Source organism: Micromys minutus (assembly GCF_963924665.1).
Source record: "Micromys minutus genome assembly, chromosome: X".
NCBI classification, from domain to species: Eukaryota; Metazoa; Chordata; class Mammalia; order Rodentia; family Muridae; genus Micromys; species Micromys minutus.
Genome location: NC_137970.1, coordinates 54,361,588 through 54,382,173, shown reverse-complemented (window position 1 = coordinate 54,382,173; position 20,586 = coordinate 54,361,588). Strand labels below are relative to the sequence as shown.

Genomic DNA, 20,586 nt, shown 5'->3' with positions numbered 1-20,586 from the left:
TAGTTTTCTATTTCCTTTAGAAATGAAATGTGGCACTAGCGTCTCAAGGCAAACAAAAGCTAACTCCAAGGGAAGAAAAAAATGAAATCGACGCAACAAAGGAAGAAAGGAAAGAAGGGGGGTATTGTGGGCGATGCTTGGATCTTCTAAGTAGAAGCTTCCAGTGTAACTTCTGCAATTTAACGGTTCTGGGCAGAGAAGGACTAGTGTGTTGGAAAACAACAAAGGTGGACTCCCACTCTCCTTACCGCTGTAGAGCCAGAAGAAGATGCAATATATACATGGATCACCATCCTGGAAACAAGGGCTTCTGGTCGGTCGCTGGAGTCTTGAAAGGGCTGGGAAACAGCTGCAGCAAAGGCTGGAACGGAGCTAGGGGCCAAACAGAGGTTGGATGAGGAGGGTGGGGGAAGAGAAAGAGAACTGGCCAGAGCCCCGCCTCCACCAGCGGCTGCTTTCAATGAGCTTCCAGCACTGCAGTCCCAGCCCCAAACCCGGAAGGCTCAGGCTCATTTGCATCATTTCTAAATTGTTTTTTTTAAAACACACGGGATCTCGAACAGCACCGCGAGATCTGTTGAAACAATTCTTTTTGACTATTCCCTCTCCGGGAAGGGGGCGAAGGAGAAATAAAAGAAGGGGTTAAAAAAATCATTTCATTCGGAATAAAGGACCCTTTCCCAGGAACACCAGAAGTTTTGTGGGTTACTTACTGCTCAGAAATGTATGCAAATAATACAGCTGAAAGCTAGCTTTGTATTGAATCCAGACACTAGTTTAAATTTCTTTAAACCCATGTTATCAAAGTCTTGTATATTTTAAGACACCAATAATGAACTGAGTGATTTTTTTAACCTTAGTTGGCAGCAGGAATTGAGTGCTAAAAAGCTGCTGCTCGAGGAGGAGGGCTGGTGGGAAGTTTCAAGTTTCCCCAAACCGGAAAGGACAGAATAGGTTTTCTTTTTGTTCAGAGTTTTGTTAAACTATGGAACAATCCTTTAGTGAGAATTTGCAGAGACCTAAGTGATAACTCTAGAATGAAGAGGGAAATTACAAAGAAAAAAAAAAGTAGTCAACAACCCTAGAATGAGAGAGGAAATTGCAGACAAAAAAAAAAAAATCAACAACTCCAAAATAGAGGGAGAAATTGCAGGAAAAAAAATCATCTAAACATACTTTGGAAGTACTTTTTGCCCTTCCTGTCTCATACCTGTAATTTCTGCGCTTGGAATAGTAAGGCATGATTGACAGGAATTAGAAGCTAGATTATGCTACAGAATGAAACTATTAAAAACAAAACCAACCAAATTTTAAAAAAGACTTTCTACAAATTATCAAGTACAGTAAACTAAACTAATCTAGCCACCATCTTTGTTAGCAACATCTTGACTATTGCTAATTTTACTTGCCAATTCACATGACAAGAAAAATCTTTATAATCATAAATCAAAAGCATAATGATGATTTTGAAAAACTATATAGTTTTTATTACATTATCGATATACAGCTTGTTTTGGAGTTCTACATTAGTTGTTTGGACTTATAGACTCTTAAAATAACGAAAAAAAAAACAGGAAGAACAAATTAATTATAATTAGTGTATAAACTATTGAATGCAATCAATTATTCCAAGAAAACTGAATGGTAGTATTAGCAGAGAATCTGATGGGCTTTATTTATACTTTAGAGAAATTAGGCTGGACATGTAGTTCTCTTATAGATCACAATAAGACCCAAAGTTGGATTTATCGTAGAATGACCATATCTGCTTAAATTTTCTATAGAGAAACTGTACTAGATCATTTGTTTTTCTTATTTGCCTGGAAAGGTCACAGTCAGTTCAAATAAACTGGGTTGGATCAAAGAGTTTACAAATAGCACTTATAATCCATTCCCTTAGAAAATTATAACCAAATGCCAGTGTCTTTCAAAACTTAAAAATAAACCCAAATAGTATGCAGAAAACTCAGAAAACACTGAACACCACCATGCCATGGGCCCATAATCCCTGCTACTCAATTAAGATTATGTTGGTTCAGGAGTTCCAAGCCAGCACAAACAACTTAATGAGATCATATGTAATTGACTACAGCCCTGATACCTAAAGATAATTACCACTGTGCTAAAGGTCAGCTTTTCCAGCTAGAGGAGATAGAGCAGGTGACAAAAAGTTAAAGGTAATGGTATGCAAGGCGAGGGTATTTTGAATTTTTATTATATTATAAAATGCTATTTTGTAAAATTCTACATACAAAAAGTATACTTGTATGTTTCTCCCACGTTAAAAATATGATTTTGAATGATTTTATGTGTTTCAAATTTATAGCAATATCAAAGTTATACAAACAATTGTCATGCCTAGTTTTTTGACAGCTTGACCCAAGCTAGATTTATGTGGAAAGATTATGTACGTCAAGTCAGAAAATGCCTCAATCAGATTGCGTGTAGGAAAGTCTCTGTGTGCTTTCTTGATTAGCAACTGAAGTGGGTGGATCAAGAGATCTGACTCCTAAAAATTGTCTTTTGGGCTCCACTCATACACCATAGTACATGTATGACCATGCACACATGGAAACCATACAAGTGTACATACACAGGCATACACCCCACACACACATGCCATGCACATCATTCATATACAGTAATAATAGACACAATTTACTTTTTTTTATTATTTGATGCTGAACTGCTGATAAACTGAATAGACCCTAGAGACTACAGTTACAATACTATCATATAAGCCCAGAATCACTGTTGACTAGGATGGAAAAAGAATGCTAATTGAAGAATTGGTTAATGTTACCCTAGTATTATTGGATTGAGGAGATTTGAGTTTTGACCGCGTAGAATAGTCTAAATACAATCCTTTTATATTTATTTATTTGTACTGTGGGTGTGCATGTACCTGTGCATGTGTGTGGTGAGGGAACATGTATGTATATAAGTGTTTGTGGGTTCTGGCTTGCACAGAGGAGAGGTCTTAGGACAGATTGTAGTAGTTGGTTCTCTTCTGCCAAACTGTGGGATCCAGGGATCAAACTTAGGTCATTATGTCCATCTGCAAGGACATCCATCTACTGAATCATCTTGTCAGCCCAGAGGACATTTTTTTTAACATGTCTTACTCTACATGCTTCTCCTCCCACAAACATCCCTTGATTGACCTGAAGATTGACTGCACTTTTCTAAGGTAGAGGTTAGTACTTCCTTATTCTAAATTTGATTTGCTGAAGTAGATCACATTGTGTCAATGGTCATGAGTGTAGCATTTCTTAAACTACATATTTTAGTTCCCTGTCCTGGATTGTTGATCCAGTGATTGTACAGGTGTATACTAAGACAATTTCAGTGATCTCACCATACAGTGAGTATTACAGGGTATATGGCATGTGCCTGTAGGGAATAGAATTGAATTTTTAAAAGCATTAAAATTGAAGGTTTCTCTCATGAAGTAGGACTCTCTAGAGAAGAATCTCAATCTCTGCAAAACGATTTGTAAATTTGGCCCACACCAAGAAGTAAAGGAAACCTTCCATCCAGAGACTCTACCTTGTGTTTCAAATTTCATTTTATCACTCCTAGTAAAGTATTATCCATACCCACTTGAGAGTCTACTTCATAATGAGATACCTCTCCTCCTACTTTGATCTTTTTCCCTGAATATTCTTCCCATTTTGTTGTCTGAACTGATTGTCTCTTCAGGATAGCATGTCTCCTTTATCAAGCAGAGACCATTTCTATACTTTGATATCCTACTTAGAATTAAAAACCCCAAGGGAGATTCAACTTTACAGGCAAACACCCTGGGAAAAGAAAACCTTTTCTTTTATCCTTTTCTATATTTACTTGTTTGTTTATTGAGTGCCCCCCTGCTTTGTTGGGGGGAGTGTGTATGTGTGTCTGTTTATGTGTATGTCTGTGTGTGTGTGTGTGTGTGTGTGTGTGCAACTATAAGCACACACTCATAACATGACATGAAATTGTAGGGTGAAAGTCTACTCTTTTCTTCTACCATGTAAATCCAAGGAAACAAAAACAGATCAGATACCAAGTCTCAGTGACAAACCCCTTAGCCCACTGAACCATCTTGCTAGGCCTAAAGATATATCATTATCATTATTATTATTATTATTATTATTATTATTATTATTATTATTATTATTTTACTCATTCCAAACTTTTGACCACCTTGACAGAAGAAGCTTTAAATAATCCCTAATCTCCTTTTGAGTGCAACCCTCCCCTTTCTCCCTCCTTTCCTCCCTCCCTCCCTCCTTTTTCCTTCCTTCCTTTTGCTTCTTTTTAAAAATTGCTTTGATGAGGACAAAAAAGATGGTTTAGTAGTGTACAAGCACTGGCTGCTCTTCCAGAGGACCTAGGTTCAATTCCCAGCTCATAACACTCTGTAATTCCAATTGCAGGGGATCTGATGCCCTCTTCTGGTATCCATGAATACTGCATGCCCATGGTGCCAAGAGATGCATGAAGAATATTCATATACACAAATTAATAACAAAAAAAATCAAAAATATTTTGAGAGCAACCTGAACTACATAAGGAAAGGAGTTTGTTTAAAGGTTTTCTTCATGTTATGTATATGATAATTTTGCCTGCCTGCCTGCCTGTTGGTTTGTGCACCACCTGCATGCCAGAAGCCTTCAGAGTCCAGAAGAGAGCATCTGATAGGTGGAACTGGAGTCACAGATTTACAAGACCCTCATGTGCCACCAAGTGGATTCTGGGAATTGAACCCAGGTCTCCTGTAGGGGCAGCCAGAGCCCTTATTCGAGGAACCAGAGTATGCATTAAGAGAGTATGCATTTTCCCGGCCTCTACAGCCACCAGACATAAACACAATACATGGGCATATGTGCAGACAAAAAAGCTATACATATTAAAATAAAAAAATTAAATATGTGTATATATGTATGTTGCAGTAAATATTAAAAAACAGAACGAGTTTATCTCTTTACCGGCCCTGCGGTCTCACTCCTCAAGCCCGGTTTTAGTCCAGGGCTGCATGCTCCTCTGGCACAGGTCTGAGCCGCCAACACCGCTCAACCCGTCCATGCAACTTCCTTCCCTGGGCAGTTTTCTACTGCCTGTTTTCTGACTCTGTCCCAGGGTATTTCTGTACCCCAAAACCTCACAAACACAACTCTACAGCTAGATAGCTTTTCATACAGATTTATATATTCAACTCTCAATCCACAAACCCTCTTCACAAGATTGAACCAAATAGACAAAGATACAAACTGTCCTTCTCTATGAGATATTAGACTTGTAAAATCCTTAATGCTCATAGCTATTTAACACCAATAAATCCCACCTAGGTCCAGCTGGTCCTTGGGAAGCTCCATGTTGCCTGACCTCTAAACTCCATCCTCTCACCTCCTCTGCCCCTGCGACCTCTGACCTCTTGTCCTCTGACCTTAGACCTTTTTTCTCTCCACCTCCCTAGCTCAGCCCAGTCACTGGCTTTCCTTTATTTTGCTAATTAAAATGGGACCATTCAGCTGTAGTCTCAAGACTAGATAACACTTCTGTGGAAGTGGAATTAACATTAAAATAAAAAGAGCTTTAGGACAATCTACATATGTATATATCTGTTTGTGTCCTTGAGAATTTTAGACATGATTATAATGTATTTTGATCAAATCTACCCATTACTCTCCCTTTCAACTCCTCACAAACCTGTCCCCATTCCCCTCCCAACTTTCTGCCTTCTTTCTCTCTCTCTCTGTCTCTCTCTCTCTGTCTCTCTCTCTCTCTCTCTTGCTTTTGTTTTGTTTTGATTTGGTTTGGTTTGGGCTTTGGGGAGTATTGTTTTGTTTCTGAAACTGTTTCTCTGCAGCCCTGGAACTCAGTCTGTAGACAAGGCTGGCCTAAATCTCAGAGATCCTGCCTGGCTCTGCCTCCTGAGTGCTGGGATTAGCCCACTAAGTCCAGTTAGTTCTGCAAATATGTAGATGGGGTTTGACTGCCCACTGAAACTTAAGAATTATATTAGGGGACACAGTCCTGAAGACAACTCAGTTTTCTGTTTCTTTACTTTGTGTTGTCTTGTTTTGTTTTTCAATCGAAGTAACCAAATTCTTCCTTGTTTAAGTGTTCAGTATTTGTACTTTTTTAATTACATTTTTATTTATTTTGTGTGTGCATTATGTGTGTATATGTGGGCATGCACGTGCCATGGCACATGTGTGGAGGACAGAGGACAACTTGTGGAAGTTGGTTCTCTCCTTGCACTGTGTGAGCTCTGTGGCTGGAACTCTGGTCATTAGGCTTTAGAGGCAGGTACGCTTTTCTCTGCTGAGCTATTTCACCCGCCAACACTCCTGGATATTTTTGTTTGTTTTGATAAAGGATCCTAATATGCAGTCCCAGATGGCCTGAAACTCCCTGTGTAGACCAGGTTGTTAGTTATCATAAAACTCACAGAAATTTGTTATTTCTGCTTCCAAGGTACTGAAATTAGAGGTGTGTACCACCATTCTCATCTCATCTTTGGTATTTTCAAAATCCTGTAGTATTTTAAATTGCTTTTAGCAACTGTTGTTCTACCTTGGAGAAGACGGAAAAATAGAAAGAAGTCACTGGGGCAGGTGAATCTTAACACATGGGTAAATGAAAATACAGGTGGTATGAAGGAGAAAGGAAAATGTCAAAGAAGATCTAATAAAGTGTAGAAGTGGATGGAAAAGTAGAATAGATGGTATCATGTGGGAAAACTAACTAATACTGAGGACATTTGAAAAGTCTATATGGAAACTTGTATACACACACACATACACACACACATACACACACACACACACACACACACACACAAAAGATCCTCAGTGAGGACCCTCACGCCCCGTCTCGGAGGAGGCGACACCCCAAATCACTTACGAGAAGCGATCTTGATGCAAACTGCCAGAGGACTTTTATTCCAAGCCTGCTGAAGCCCACAGTCGTATGTCACACAAGGGTAGAGGACTGTGGACCCCAAGTGCAGGATCAGGACAGCTTTTATAGAGTTTACAACAAAGCCTGCAAGTCACAAACCAATCATAGCAAAGCCAGCGAATCATAAACCAATCATTTTAAATTATATAAGCCCGTACTTTCTAGGCCAATCATTGTAAACCATCTAAGCCCTCACTCCTGGAACCAATCGCGTTAAACTATCTAAGCCCGCGCTCCAGAGACCAATCATGTTAAACCATCTAAGCCCGTGCTCCGGGGACCAATCGTGTTAAACTATCTAAGCCTGTGCTCACGGGAACAATCAGTTCCCTATAGTCTCTATAGTCTTGGAGGACTGTATTTTCGCGGTCTCCTGGGTGGGAGTGACAGTGGCAGTCAGGATACGTCACTGCGCGGGGGTGGGGGGTGAGAGGTGTGGTTTCTATGGTGAGAGCAGTTTGCAGAAGCTAGGTAAGCTATTAGTCAGCTTATCTCCTGTTAACTTACTAGGCCTGGCTCACGTATCCAAGGGCCTGTCCTACGCCCTTTAACCCAGTTTCATACAGAAAGCGGCTCGGCTCTGGAAGACCAAGGGGTGTGACCTTATATCTACTTACTGGCAGAGAGCAGGATCTGGAATTTGAGGTATTCAGGGCTTCTTAGGTGTGGGGGTTAAGGCTCCGTTAGTGTGAGGTAGCTTGCGGTCCTTAGAGGTGTTATGCTCTATTTTTTATCCTTTCACACACACACAAACATGGTTGGAGTTACTCTACACAAAGTCCATATGTTGTTAAATAAAAAGCATAGTGCCAGGTTTGATATAACTCCCCTAAAACTAGAACTGTTAGATAATGGGTATGCCAAAGGACTTCCAAATAATACAGCCTATTACTGTTCCTCCTGCTTGTTGTCCAGAACTTAAAGGTAAGTTTCTTTCGCTGAAGACCTTTGATCATAGGACCTGCAAAATTTAATCTGGTACGGGCCTGGAAGCTTTGTCATTGGTGGATAGCATTCACGATATCAGAATGTAAGACTAAATAGAAGATGTCATCCACGGATTTTTTCAAGCTTTGAGTCCTGCTGACCTTAGTAATTACCAGCCTAACAGAGTTTGTCCACGTATACTGAAAAGGCATAAATGTTATGGGGGTAATGAGCTATTTTTTGATTGCACTTGAGTAAAGGTTGACAAGAGGAAATTCATGTATGGTGCTGTAAATCGTAACAAAGAACCCATAGACTCAAGGGATAAACCTGCTGTTATTTTGCTAAATAAAAACAATATAAAACTACTTTCTAAATACATGTCTCTATACCCATAGACCAGTGCATCCCTCAGTTTCTTTGTGCACAGATTAGTAGCTAGCACAAGCTCTAAACTGGCCAGAGTGCAGAGAATAAGTACCTGTGGGATATTTAATCCAAAAAGGGACAACTATATTATACCCTCTCTGTCTGAAAGTAATTAAATGAAATATGGTCCCCATCATCTCAGTCCTTTAAACACTTGGTCCCTAGTTATTGGTACTGTTTGGGAAGGTATAGAAAGTTTGGCTCTGCTGGAAGAAGTATAGCATTTTAGGCTGGGCTTTAAGATATAAAAGCCTCTTATTTTCAGTTAGCCCTCTCTGATTTGTGCTTGTGGCTCATGGTGTGAGCTTTCACCTTCCTGCTCAATACCTGCCACTGTGGACTCTCATCCCTCTGGAACTGTAAGCCACATAAACTCTTCCTTCTATAACTTGCATCAGTAATGGTATTTTATCACAGCAATAGAAAAGTAACTAATAAACTCAATGTTCAGGGACCATTTCAGGAGAGGGGTAGAAATATTATATGAGCCAGTAGACAGGGAGGACTTTTGAGAAGGTATCTTCTGAATATGTTTGGTAATAGACTTTTCCAGTAGAGATTTAACACACAAACGTCTACTATCCCCAGAAAGGGAGCACATGACAGACCAAAGTGATGATTGCACCAATGTCCAATTTTGTGAATCAGTATGTTTTTTGTTGAAGTTACTAGCAAGCATATGAGTGAAGGGTTACTTAGGAAGAGGGATAACTTAAAAGCAGCTGCATCATCAGAAAGTCGACCTCAACAAAAGTAATGAATCTGGAAAGCTTGTAACCTTATACATTTCTACACATATTACAGGTAGCTCTGTAGTTAACCATGCCGTCCATCCCCTCCTGTGGCTCTTAACAATCTTTCTGACTCCTTCCACAAAATTTTCTGAGTCATAAAGTGGGGGATACAGATGTTCATTTATGACTAACTATTAGGCACTGTACCAAAACAACAGTCACTTGTTCTGAGTAGCTGGATTTTGGGTTATGAGTCTTATTAAACACCATCTACAAAGAAAAGAATCTTTTATATGATGAGTTGAGGCTCACTACAGCAGTGATCATGGGTGTGGGTGCAAATGTTTAGAACAAGGTTCAATGGGCATATCGCATCCATTTAATAAACAACAGCAATGGCTTCTCCATTGAGGCCTATGACCTCCTCAGCCATGGTTTTGTTGAAGTTCCAGTACCAGAAGTGAATTTCTCCCTGTGCTGTAGACCTTATAACCAATTAGAAAGTTGCTTGTATATCTGACCACTGGTGCCACTATTACCAGTATCTCACTTTTTACTCTATCGTGAAACATGCAGGAAGATCACAACTGAGTGGAACTTTCGACTTTAATCTTGCCCAGCATCCCTAATAGCTGCTTCTGGAAATAGGAGGGAACTCCCAGGAAGAGGATCAATCTATCTAGTCCTTGCATTGTTTCTCCTAGTCCAGCAACCAAACTGTGCAACATCTTCAGCATATGGTCCTACAATTTTATTCTATAATGCAACCAACAATGATAGAAATATTTTTTTTTTTTTATCTTTTGTGAGCTTCTATGTCCTCCTTGGCTAAAAATCAATAGGGAGGTAACTGACTTCTGGTACTGGGAGTTTAAATTAACACCATTATGGCTTTGACGAGTATGTGTTTCTCTTCTTATGTTGTAAGACTTACAGGATACCCTGTTTACTCTCTGGGAGCAGATCTTTTGTGCTTGCTTGTTCAGGCTGGCTTACATGCTTTAATAGCGCTATACATCTGTAAAACACTCAGAGACCAGTATGATGTCATCTCTATAACAAACCTTTTTCAGAACATGCGCAGGATAAAGCAACACCCTGAACCCACAATCCCAAAACAAATAGAGGGGTTACAAAAATAACTGGGGAAGCACTCTAAGGCCATTGTCATCTGTTCTGAGTGTCAAGTGATCCCAGAATTTCACAGCTAAGGAGATACTAAACACAACCACAGCATGGTCTAGCACAGAATTGAATAGTTCCATTCATTTGTATTAATTGTTTTCTCAACCAATCAATTTTGGGTACAATAGCATGGCTAGAAAGGCAATAACTTACTTAGCTCTGCCCAATTCTTAGTCTTTCTGAACAATTCATTCACGACCTCCATTTCTCCAACTCTGATACACATTATGGGCCTGACTCAAGCTGCTATGCTCTCCTCAGGGCTAAGGGGATATGTGGCCCCACTACCTTTGTTGTATATGCTGGTTGCCCAAGTCCAAGAGGCTTTGGGTTGGTGCTGTGCTTGTAGCCATAGCTGTTCTAACTCCATTCACCACACTTGGCTGCTGGGGGAGGCCCTTGTTGAGCAAATCACCTTCACCTTCAGCATAAATTTATGCAGGAGAAAAAATATACCCTCTCAGTTGGGGGATGGGCTGGGGTAGATAATTGCCCACCCCAGGGACAGCTTTTTTTTTTTCTACATGTATTGTTTTATCATGGATGTCTTATGTAAACTGCCCCTTGGGTTTGAAAGTCTTCCAAAAGCTCCTTAGCACACAGAATTTCTGCCAATATTTTTTTTTCTTCATGAACTCTGGCCTGATGCAAATCTTGCTTCATTTGTCTTTGAGTAACCCAGACAAATCTCTTCCTCAGATAAAAAAGAAAAGATTTACCTTTCTCTTATCCCTTCCTAGGATTATCTTTACTTGCCAACATTCTTTACTTGCTTCTCTTTGGATCCACCAAAGCCTTTCTTACTTTATAGAGAGTTCTCCCTACCAAAGGTCTCAGCAAAACCATTAAAGCTCCATATCAGTCTCCAGATCCATGTTCTCCCTTAAAGTTATGGTGAATACTATCCTATCTGGCTCAGTGAACTGGGCCTCATGCGTGTCCTTTATTTTACTTAGCTCCCTCTGTAGTCTCTCTCCCTCCTCCATGTTCCTCCAGCTGCTTATAATTATAAGGTCTTCAAATGGAGCTAACTAAGTGTAACAAAGTGTTCCTGATGGCTCTGATAAGCTAGTCCATGAAGACGTGATTTTCCCCATATTGTCTCCTATTATGCAGTTTTTGCCTTATGGAGAGATGGGTAGTTATAGTGCTCAGATGTTTGTTTGTATTGCCTCCAAGCAGTTACACTAATCCTTTCTGCTTCCATGTTCCAAGGCATCACTAGACAGTCTGTGATCATCTATTTCAGTGCTTAAAAATTTTCCATAGGGAACATAGCTCAGAGATTAAGAGAACTGGGTGTTCTTCCACAGGACTCAGGCTGGATTCCCAGCACCCACATGGAAGATCACAGCTATTTGTAACATGCGTTCTGGAGAACCCAACATCCTCTTCTGTCCACTGTAGGCACTGCACACATGTGTTACACAGACATCCATGCAAACAAAACACACACACCCACACACACACAGACACACACACACACATGAAAAAATAAAAATAAATATAAAAATGTCTTATCTGATTCCATCAATTAAAGTGCTGATTATTTATTCTTTGGATACCACAGTTTCTTGTACTAGACCATTGGTAAGGCTCCCATAAGAATGTTGGATCACAGATCTCTTCATTCTCTTCTCTCTTCTGTCTGTCTTCTGTTCTTCTTCCTCCTCCTTCTCTCCTTTTTCAATAAAGTTCAAACTAGGGAAATCTATCACCTCTACCTTGTTCTATTCCTCTTCACTCTAATTCTTTCCAAGTTATTGGATCTCAGAAAGGGTTTTTGAGCACAGATTTAACTTGTACTCTTTTCTACCTTCAGCCTCCAAGTCTTAGGAAATGGGGAAACACCTGACTTAGTTTTAAGGTAATCATTACTGTAATAAAAAAAAAAAAAACATGACCAAAATCAATTTGGGGAGGAAAGGGTTTATCTGGTTTACATATCCTAGATCATAGTTAACTGAAGAAAGCCAAGGAAGGTGGGAACCAGGAGGCAGGGGCTGACACAGAGACCATAAAGGGATACTGCTAAATTGCTTGCTGCCCCTGGCTTGCTTAACCTGCTTTCTTATAGAACTTGGGACCACCAGTCATGGGATGGCATCACCTGCATTGAGCTGGGACCCATCAATCAGTAATTTAAAAAATACTCTGTACCTTATGGAGTCATTTTCTCAGCTGGGGCTCCTTCCTCCCAGATGACTATATCTTGTGTCAAGCTGACATGAAACTATCCAGCACAACACCTCTATCTTATTCTTTTATTTATCCAATTTGTTTGCTAAAATATAGGTTAACTGAAAGGATGCTAGCTTTAAGTCCCTTTTCTTGTTGTCATTTCTTTTTTAAACAAACAAGTTCCTGCTTGGCCTCCATTGCATTTCTTACTATACACAACAGTGGCCAGGCAGTCTCTGAGCCTGTCTACCAATAATTCCAATCCATGGGTATGACTGACTGCAAACTTGTTCCCAAACCTTTAACTGTTTTCAGAACATCTCTGCACTCATGTGATGAATATCATTCATCGTGCAAGCATGCCATCCCATGCCACCTAGTTGAAGACTGCCATCCTGAGATCCTGAGATCTTTACCACAGATGCTCCTAATACTGATGGTTTAGACTTAGTTGCTCATTTCACTGCCAGTAGCAAATTAATTAATTAATTAATTAATTAATTAATTAATTAATAAACCATTCTCATAGCACAAAGGTACATTAATACACACTATATATCTGCATTGGAACTTCCTCTGAGGGTACTTCAGGCTGCTATGCCTTAGTTGGATGTCTCTATAGCCATAGCCAGAAGCAGGCAATCACTACTCTGAAACGTGTCTTTGGTTCTATTTCTGTTGGAGTGTAAAGTACTATGTACTAGGCATTTTCTTGGAGAGAGGCGGCACACACAAGTCTACTTACCCTAGGAAAAAATACGTCAATTGACCAAAATTTGTTGAACCAAAGTTTGTTTTTTTTTTTTTTTTTTTTTTTTTTTTTTTTTTTTTTTTGAATTGGGGATGGCAACAAGAGTATGGGTGAAGTGTTACTAAATAGGAGCAGGAGTAACACAGAAGCAGTCCCATTACCAGAAATTAACCTCAACAAGGGTGACAACCCCCCAAAACTTCAGCCCTGGAGCTCTCTCCACAGCTGGCTGGCAGCTTAACAGTTCAATATCATTATTCCTTTCTGCAGTTTGGCTGCTCAGAGTCTCCTCTTTCCATCTCTGCCAAGGAACTGTATTTCTTGTGATTTTCTGATAGTTAGGAGAGCCCAGGAATACTCCAAGTACTTGTTTTCCATACTCATGGGATACAGGACCCTATATTCATCTCCTGTTTATCACCTGAGAATACTGAGCTGCCCCTTTCTTACTTGAGCCAATGTCTCAATTTTGAGAAAATGTCACAATTGAAAGAATATGCTACACACAACAACATGCAAACTCACAGTAGCTGGGTTTGGCTGCATAAGACTTGCACAGAATCAAGCTATAGTCAACATTCTAACATGAATAGAAGAGCTCATGAGGTTTCCCTTCTGAGGAGTCAAGTTGATAGCTTCCACAAGACAAATAGTTTTTACAGTTGTTATTCCTGAAAGAGTCATCACATTTTAGTGCATATCCTCATTCTTAGAAGTATATATGCTTGGCATAATTTGTACTCAGTAAATTTTTTAAAAGAGTAGGTCATGAATTCAAAGAGAGGAATGGAGAGGAGGTGAATATGATCAAGTACATTGTGTGGAATTTTCAAGAAGCAATAAAACATTTTATTTAATAAAGAAAAACATCTATTCTTAAAAATTGTTTGCAACTGTAGTGGGCTACTGAACTATATTTATGCCATCTCATGAAAGTATTCTTAAGAATACTTTTAAGTGCTAAAACTGTCTCGTGTAAACTGGTCTCTGGTCACTTAAATAAGCCATAAACTCCTAGAGTAAACTGCTTTCCAGACCAACCATAAACCCCTAGACTAATCTGATTTCTGAGCCAGCCATAAACTCCTTAAGTAATCTGGTCTTTGGACCAGCCATAAATTCCTATACCATGTGTTCCTGACCTAAAGGTTATGAGAACTGCCTATTTAACTGCTATCTCTTCACTTCTGTAAACAACACTTGTTTACAGAAGATGTACAGAGCTACCTTTATATGTCGCAACTGTAGGTTTTGTCTTTAAAAACTCAAACAAGTTGGTGGTCGAGGTTGTTCCCACTCTTTCTTCTGGAACATCTTGACCTGTGGTAAATAAAGACACCATATGACTTCTTCAGGTATCTTGGGAATTTTTCTCTGTAGGTACCCTGTTATGTAACATTAGTTTTAAATTGAAAATGTGGGGTGGGGAGCTGGAAAGATTATTTACTAGGTAAGAGCACTTACTGTGCAAACATGGGGACCTGAGTTGTGATCCAAGTACCTGTGACTTTCCAGGAGAAAAAAAGTCTGGGGAGGCCACATTTCTCTTTGCCTCCTGCTGTGAGAGATGGAGACAGGAGAATTTCAAGAGCTTGCTGAGTTCAATTTTAGATTCTGGTTTAGCAGAAAATTGTGCCTCAAAGGAATAAGGCAGAGAACAATGGATTCAGACAGCCAACACATCCCCCTGACCTCTTCTTGTATGTACATGCACATGCAACTCCCTCATGTTCATATGCCACACACACACACACACACACACACACACACACATATGCTCTCTCTCACACACACATAATCACACACATATGCACACTTATGCTTATACACATATACTGTCTCTCAGACACACATACATAATCATAGATAGATAGATAGATAGATAGATAGATAGATAGATAGATAGATAGATAGATAGATGATAGATAGATAGATAGACAGAGACATCCAACTGTCAAATGATCTGGTTTTTTTTTTTATTAACTCACTGTGTTCAGTTTGTACTGCCTATATATTATTGGATCCACTGGATCGTGATTAGCCTATTAGGAACCAATAGCTTCTTAACTAAGCATTACCACTGACAAGCAACACCTCCTCCATGCTGAAATGTTGGCTGTCTTGATTTTTTGCAGCTCTTCCACGAAAGTAACTACAACATTTGTGATTTCATGAGTGCAGTGACCCTGTTACATACACAAGACACCCATTCTACAGTCCTATCATCTCTGCTCTCATATTCTTTCCTCCCCCTCTTCCAGGACGCTTTGATTAGTAAGTTAAAATAAAATAAAATAAAACTTGACATGAGCCAAGGTTTCACATTCCTCTCCCCACTTATATCTCCTTCTCCATTTATCTTAGTTTGCTTCCTATTGCTAAAAGGAAAACACCATGATTAAAAGCAGCATGGAGAGGAAAGAGTTTAATTTCAGCTCACAAGTCACAGCCTATCATTGAGGAAAGCCAAGACAGGAACCTTAGCAGTGACCACGAGGAAACACTGCTTTGTGGCTTGCTTCCTGGGTCGTTCTAAATTTACTCTCTTATACAGTTCAGGACCACTGCCCAAAGGGTGGTGTTACTCACCTGCCTGCATCAATCATTAATTAAGAATTCCCCACAGAATTGCCTACTGTCCTATCTGATAGAGGTTTCTTCTTCCTAGAAGACCCTGGCTCATGACAAGTTTGTTCAAAAAAAAAAAAAAAGTACTAATCACACCCCAACCCTTTCTTCATACTACTATGACTTTCAACCTTCCCCCAAGACCTTTTTTCTTGCTCCCCACCCATGGTTTCTTTCTACTTTCATAGGTTCTAGTTTTATGCTAAATTAAATATAAATTTAAATATTAAGTGTTAAGATCCACATATGCTAGAAAACACGTAAAGTTTGTTGTTTAGAGGCTGTTATCCCACTCAAAATGATTAGTTCTAAATCCATCGATTTACCTGAAAACCTTTATTTTTCTGTATAGCTGAATAAAATTCCCTTGCATATAGGTACCACATATTTATCAGGTAATAACAAACTAGAAATAATAAACATATTTCAGATGTATATTTAACTAGATTTGTGTGTACATTAGTTGTTTCAAAAGAAAAATAATCTTGATGTCCTTCAAAAATCCTTGATTATTACGTGTATCAAGAGCAATGTCACTCATAACACCTGAAGTCCTCTTCCCGCTTTCTCTGAAATATGGAGGTCAAGACATGTGACACACGGAGATCACATGTAAATATTTGAATCATACACTCACAACTTGTGTGCGCGCGCGCGCACACACACACACACACACACACACATTTTGGTGGACCTCCTTTTGTTCTTGCCAACTGTAAAGAGAATGAGAATTATCTGCAATAGAGCTCAGATAAATTAACATACAATGCTTGGCTGAGTACTTCCTAGCTTTTATTCCTCACCTGGGCTGAAGTGACTGCAAGAGAAGAAAACAATCTTAGGACACTTCCAAGTAAGTATTGGGTTCAGGGTTCTGACCACATACAAATTGCGATTTATTGGTACAATCACTAGAGGGCACCACTGGCTCATGGAAGAGAAACTTCTGGCAGTTACGAAATCATAGACTTTTCGAGAATTTTTTTTTTCTTTTACCAGCTCTGCACAAATTTTCAACAGGATTGAATGTTCTGTCATCCATTGTCCCAGAGCACTTATAATCGAGGGTTTCATCAAATAATAGGATTACGGACAAAATCAACAACAGTTTTCAAAATGTTCTGATACTTGGAAGGGAGAAACTCTGATACTTAGATTAAAAAGCTATTGGTACAATCCTCTTCACCAACACCATTGAGTCCACAAGAGAAAAAGGTTAATTCAGTTACCATAAGAACAGATTAAATAACATCATGCTGGAGAATGACTTTTTAGGTTTCATTTCTTCCAAAGAGTCTGGTTTGACTCCCCTCCCCCATCCTCCCACACACTTTATAGATTTCTTTGAGGTTTAATTTTATATTTATTTTGTTATGTCTTGTGGTTTCTATGCTGTGGTGAAACACTATGAACAAAGGACAGGCTGGGAAGGAAAGGGTTTATTCAGCTTGCACTCCATATTTCTGTTCATCATCAAAGGAAGTCAGGACAGGAACTCAAACAGAGCTGGGACCTGGAGGCAGGGGCTGACTCACCGGCCCTGGAGTGGTGCTGATTACTGGCTTGCTTCCCAAGGCTTGCTCAGCTTGCTTTCTTCTAGAAAGACTACCAGACCAGATGAGCCAACACCCACAATGGGCTCGGGCTTGGCCCTGGCCCTCACCCCTCAATCACTAATTATGAAAATGCCTTACCACCTTATCTCACAGAGACATTTTTCGCAATTCAGTTTCCCTCCATTCAGAAAACTCTAGCTTGTGTCAAGTTAACATAAGGCTAGCCAGCCCATGCTACTACTACAGAATTTTGAGATTTTCCAAAAACAAGACAAAACAAAAAATTGTGACTTGTGCTAAAGGAAGTTGATAAATTTTCAGTTATAATTATTTCATATTTTTCTAATTTCTCCTCTCAATAGTACTAATTAAGAGTCTTGGTACCTTGAGGGAAAAAATCTATTTTCTAAAGAGAATACTTCATATTTAGTCTTTCTGAAGACTCTCCCAAGCACATACATTTACATTTTACAGATTGTCAGTGTAATGATCAAGTTTATGGACTCTAGAGATCGGGTTCTGAAATCTAGATATTGTGATTGTCTTATGACTTTAAGCTGGATTAAGTGCTACAGTTAAATGAGGCACACACTATTAATACAGATTAATCATCTGGGTTCAGGAAACAAACTTTCAATGTTGAGTTACTTTCCCAAGATTTTACATAGTACACAGCAGAGTGAGGATCTCATGTTTTTAAAAACCCATATGCTCTTTTCCTTTTGTTAAAAATTTATTTTTGTCCTCACCTAAGATAACCTAGTTACAGATTCTGCTCCCTCTATCCCTACTTCCTGTCCCCTTTTCTGTCTCTCATTAGAAAACAAACAGGCTTCTAATGGATAACAATAAGTATAATATGATAAACAAATACTAATCTAGAAATAACCCAGACAGTCAGAAGAAAAGGAGGCACAAGAAACACATCTACTTGTTCTCACACTCAGGAATCCCACAGAACCACTAAACTGTGAACTATGACATACATACGCAAAAGACCTGGTGGAGACTCTGCTGTTCCAGGCTCTGTGCATTCCGATGAGCTTGATCAGAGGATTTAGAGGGTCTCCAGGTGTCCTTCATCCCCTCTGGCTCTTACTTTCTACTTCCTCTTTCCTGGAGTTCCTTGAGTCCTGAGGGAAGAATTTAAAGACATCCTGTTTACTGCAGATTGTTCCAAGGTGTCTCACTCTCTGCACAATGTCTGGCTATAGGTCTCCATATCTGTCCCTATCTGCTGCATGAGGAAGTTCTACTGACGAAAGCTGAAAAAGGCACTGATTTATGAGTATAACTTAATGTCACTAAGAATCATCTTATAGATTTTTTTTTAAAGAGCAGTTGTATTTGGTTTTGACTTTACACTTGGTCCCTGGGTTATCTAATCTCTAGTTCTTGGTTCCACACCCAAGCAGTGTAGGGTATGGGAATCATAAGTCATGTTTAGTCTTTCTCAAAAGCTTTGTGCCACTAAACTGTCTTGCAGGCAGGACACCTTTGTCAAAGCATTTGTGTCTGGGTTGATGTTTGTTTCTCTCTTCGTAGCATGCAGAGCACCAAAGATACTAGAATGTAACTAATATTACATTCTATACGATATATGTTATATACTATATATTTTATATATATGGAAGCTTCTCTTATATTAAGTTTCCATGCTACCCTCAAAAGTCCCTTAATTTTAGCTGTCTCTCCCAGTATTTGCTCCCTTATTCCTTTTCCCCACTCTCTGCTTGATTCTCCTGTTCCACACACAGACATCCATCCATAACTATTTATTCTCTTTTCCTTTCCTAGAGAGATCTGTCTGCTCCTCCTGATTCATTACTTTATACCTAACCTCTATTGCAGCATGGATTGTAGCTTGGTTACCAAGGACCTAACAGATAACACTTGATAGAATGGTGAACATGAAAAAGAAGTATAATCCCCAAGAAAGAATATAAAGAACATATTTAAAGATGTCATTATATACAGCATATGATTTTTCATATATCTATTGGTATTTTGTTTTGGGGGGATTATAAAGTTCCTTTTTATATTGTTTTTAGTCACTTCATAGATATGCATAAAATTATTGTAAAGAGGAAATATATTGCTCTTGCTAGCATATGTCCCATTCAAATATTAAAATAAAATATTGTTATAGGTTTTTTTGTTTTTTTTTTATTGGTTGTTTTATTTATTTACATTTCAAATGTTATACCCATTCTTGGTTCGCCCCCCCCCCAAAACCTCCCATTCCACACCCTTCCCCAGCCCCCACCCACCCATTCTCTCCTCACAACCCCATCTTTCCCATACACTGGGACATCAAGTCTTCACAGGACCCAGGGCTTCCCCTCCCACTGATGTCAGACAAGGCCATCCTCTGCTACATATGCGGCTGGAGCTATGGGCCCTCCATATGTACTCATTGGTTGGTGGTTTAATCCCTGAGAGATTGGGGGTAGGGGAATTAGTCTCTTGATATTGTTGTTCTTCCTATGGGGTTGCAAACACCTTCAGCTCTTTCAGTCCTTTCCCTAACTTCTCCATTGGGGTCCCTGTGCTCAGCCCGATGGTTGACTGCAAGCATCCCCATCTATATTGGTAAGGCTCTAACAGAGACTCTCAGGAGACATCCATATCAGGCTCCTGTCAGCAAGCATGTCTTGGCATCAGCAATCATGTCTGAATTTGATGGTGCATATGGAATGGATCCCTAATTGGGACAGTCTCTGGGTAGCCTTTCTTTCAATCTCTGCTCCACTCTTTGTCCCTGTATTTCCTTTACACAGGAGCAATTCTGGGTTAAAATTTTGTGAAGGGTTTGTGGCCCATCCCTAAACCAGGGGCCATGCCTAACCTCTGGATATGGTCTTGACAGAGTCTCTTTCCCCTTTATTGGTTATTTCAGCTAATGTGATCCCTGCTGGGTCTTGGGAGTCTCTTGCTTTTCTGGCATCTGGGACTTTCTGGTGGCTACCACCTGTTTCCCATCCCCCATTGCTACACATGTCTGCTCAATTTCTTGACCCTTTGTTGATCTCACCTGTCTATTCCCACACCTAATCCTGACCCCCTTTTTTCCGCTCCCCTTTCTTTATTCTTCCCATGTCCCTCCCACCCTCAAACTCCCGTGATTATTTTGTTCCCCCTTCTACGTAGGACTGAATCATCCACATTTTGGTCATCCTTCTTCTTGACCTTCATATAGTCTGTAAGTTGTACCATGGGTAATCCAAACCTTTTTCCTAATAAC

At 39.6% G+C, this 20,586-nt stretch overlaps 1 protein-coding gene across 1 annotated transcript in view; it reads right to left on the bottom strand.

The window, feature by feature from the left end:
- The window catches only part of SH3BGRL (SH3 domain binding glutamate rich protein like), a 71,096-nt gene extending 70,722 nt beyond the window's left edge, over positions 1-374 (bottom strand). The window contains exon 1 of the mRNA XM_080909869.1: positions 249-374. Coding sequence (XP_080765995.1) covers positions 249-293 — 45 coding nt within the window. The 5' untranslated portion in view covers positions 294-374. The remainder of the gene's footprint in view (positions 1-248) is intronic.
- Between the last annotated feature and the right edge of the window lie 20,212 nt (positions 375-20,586).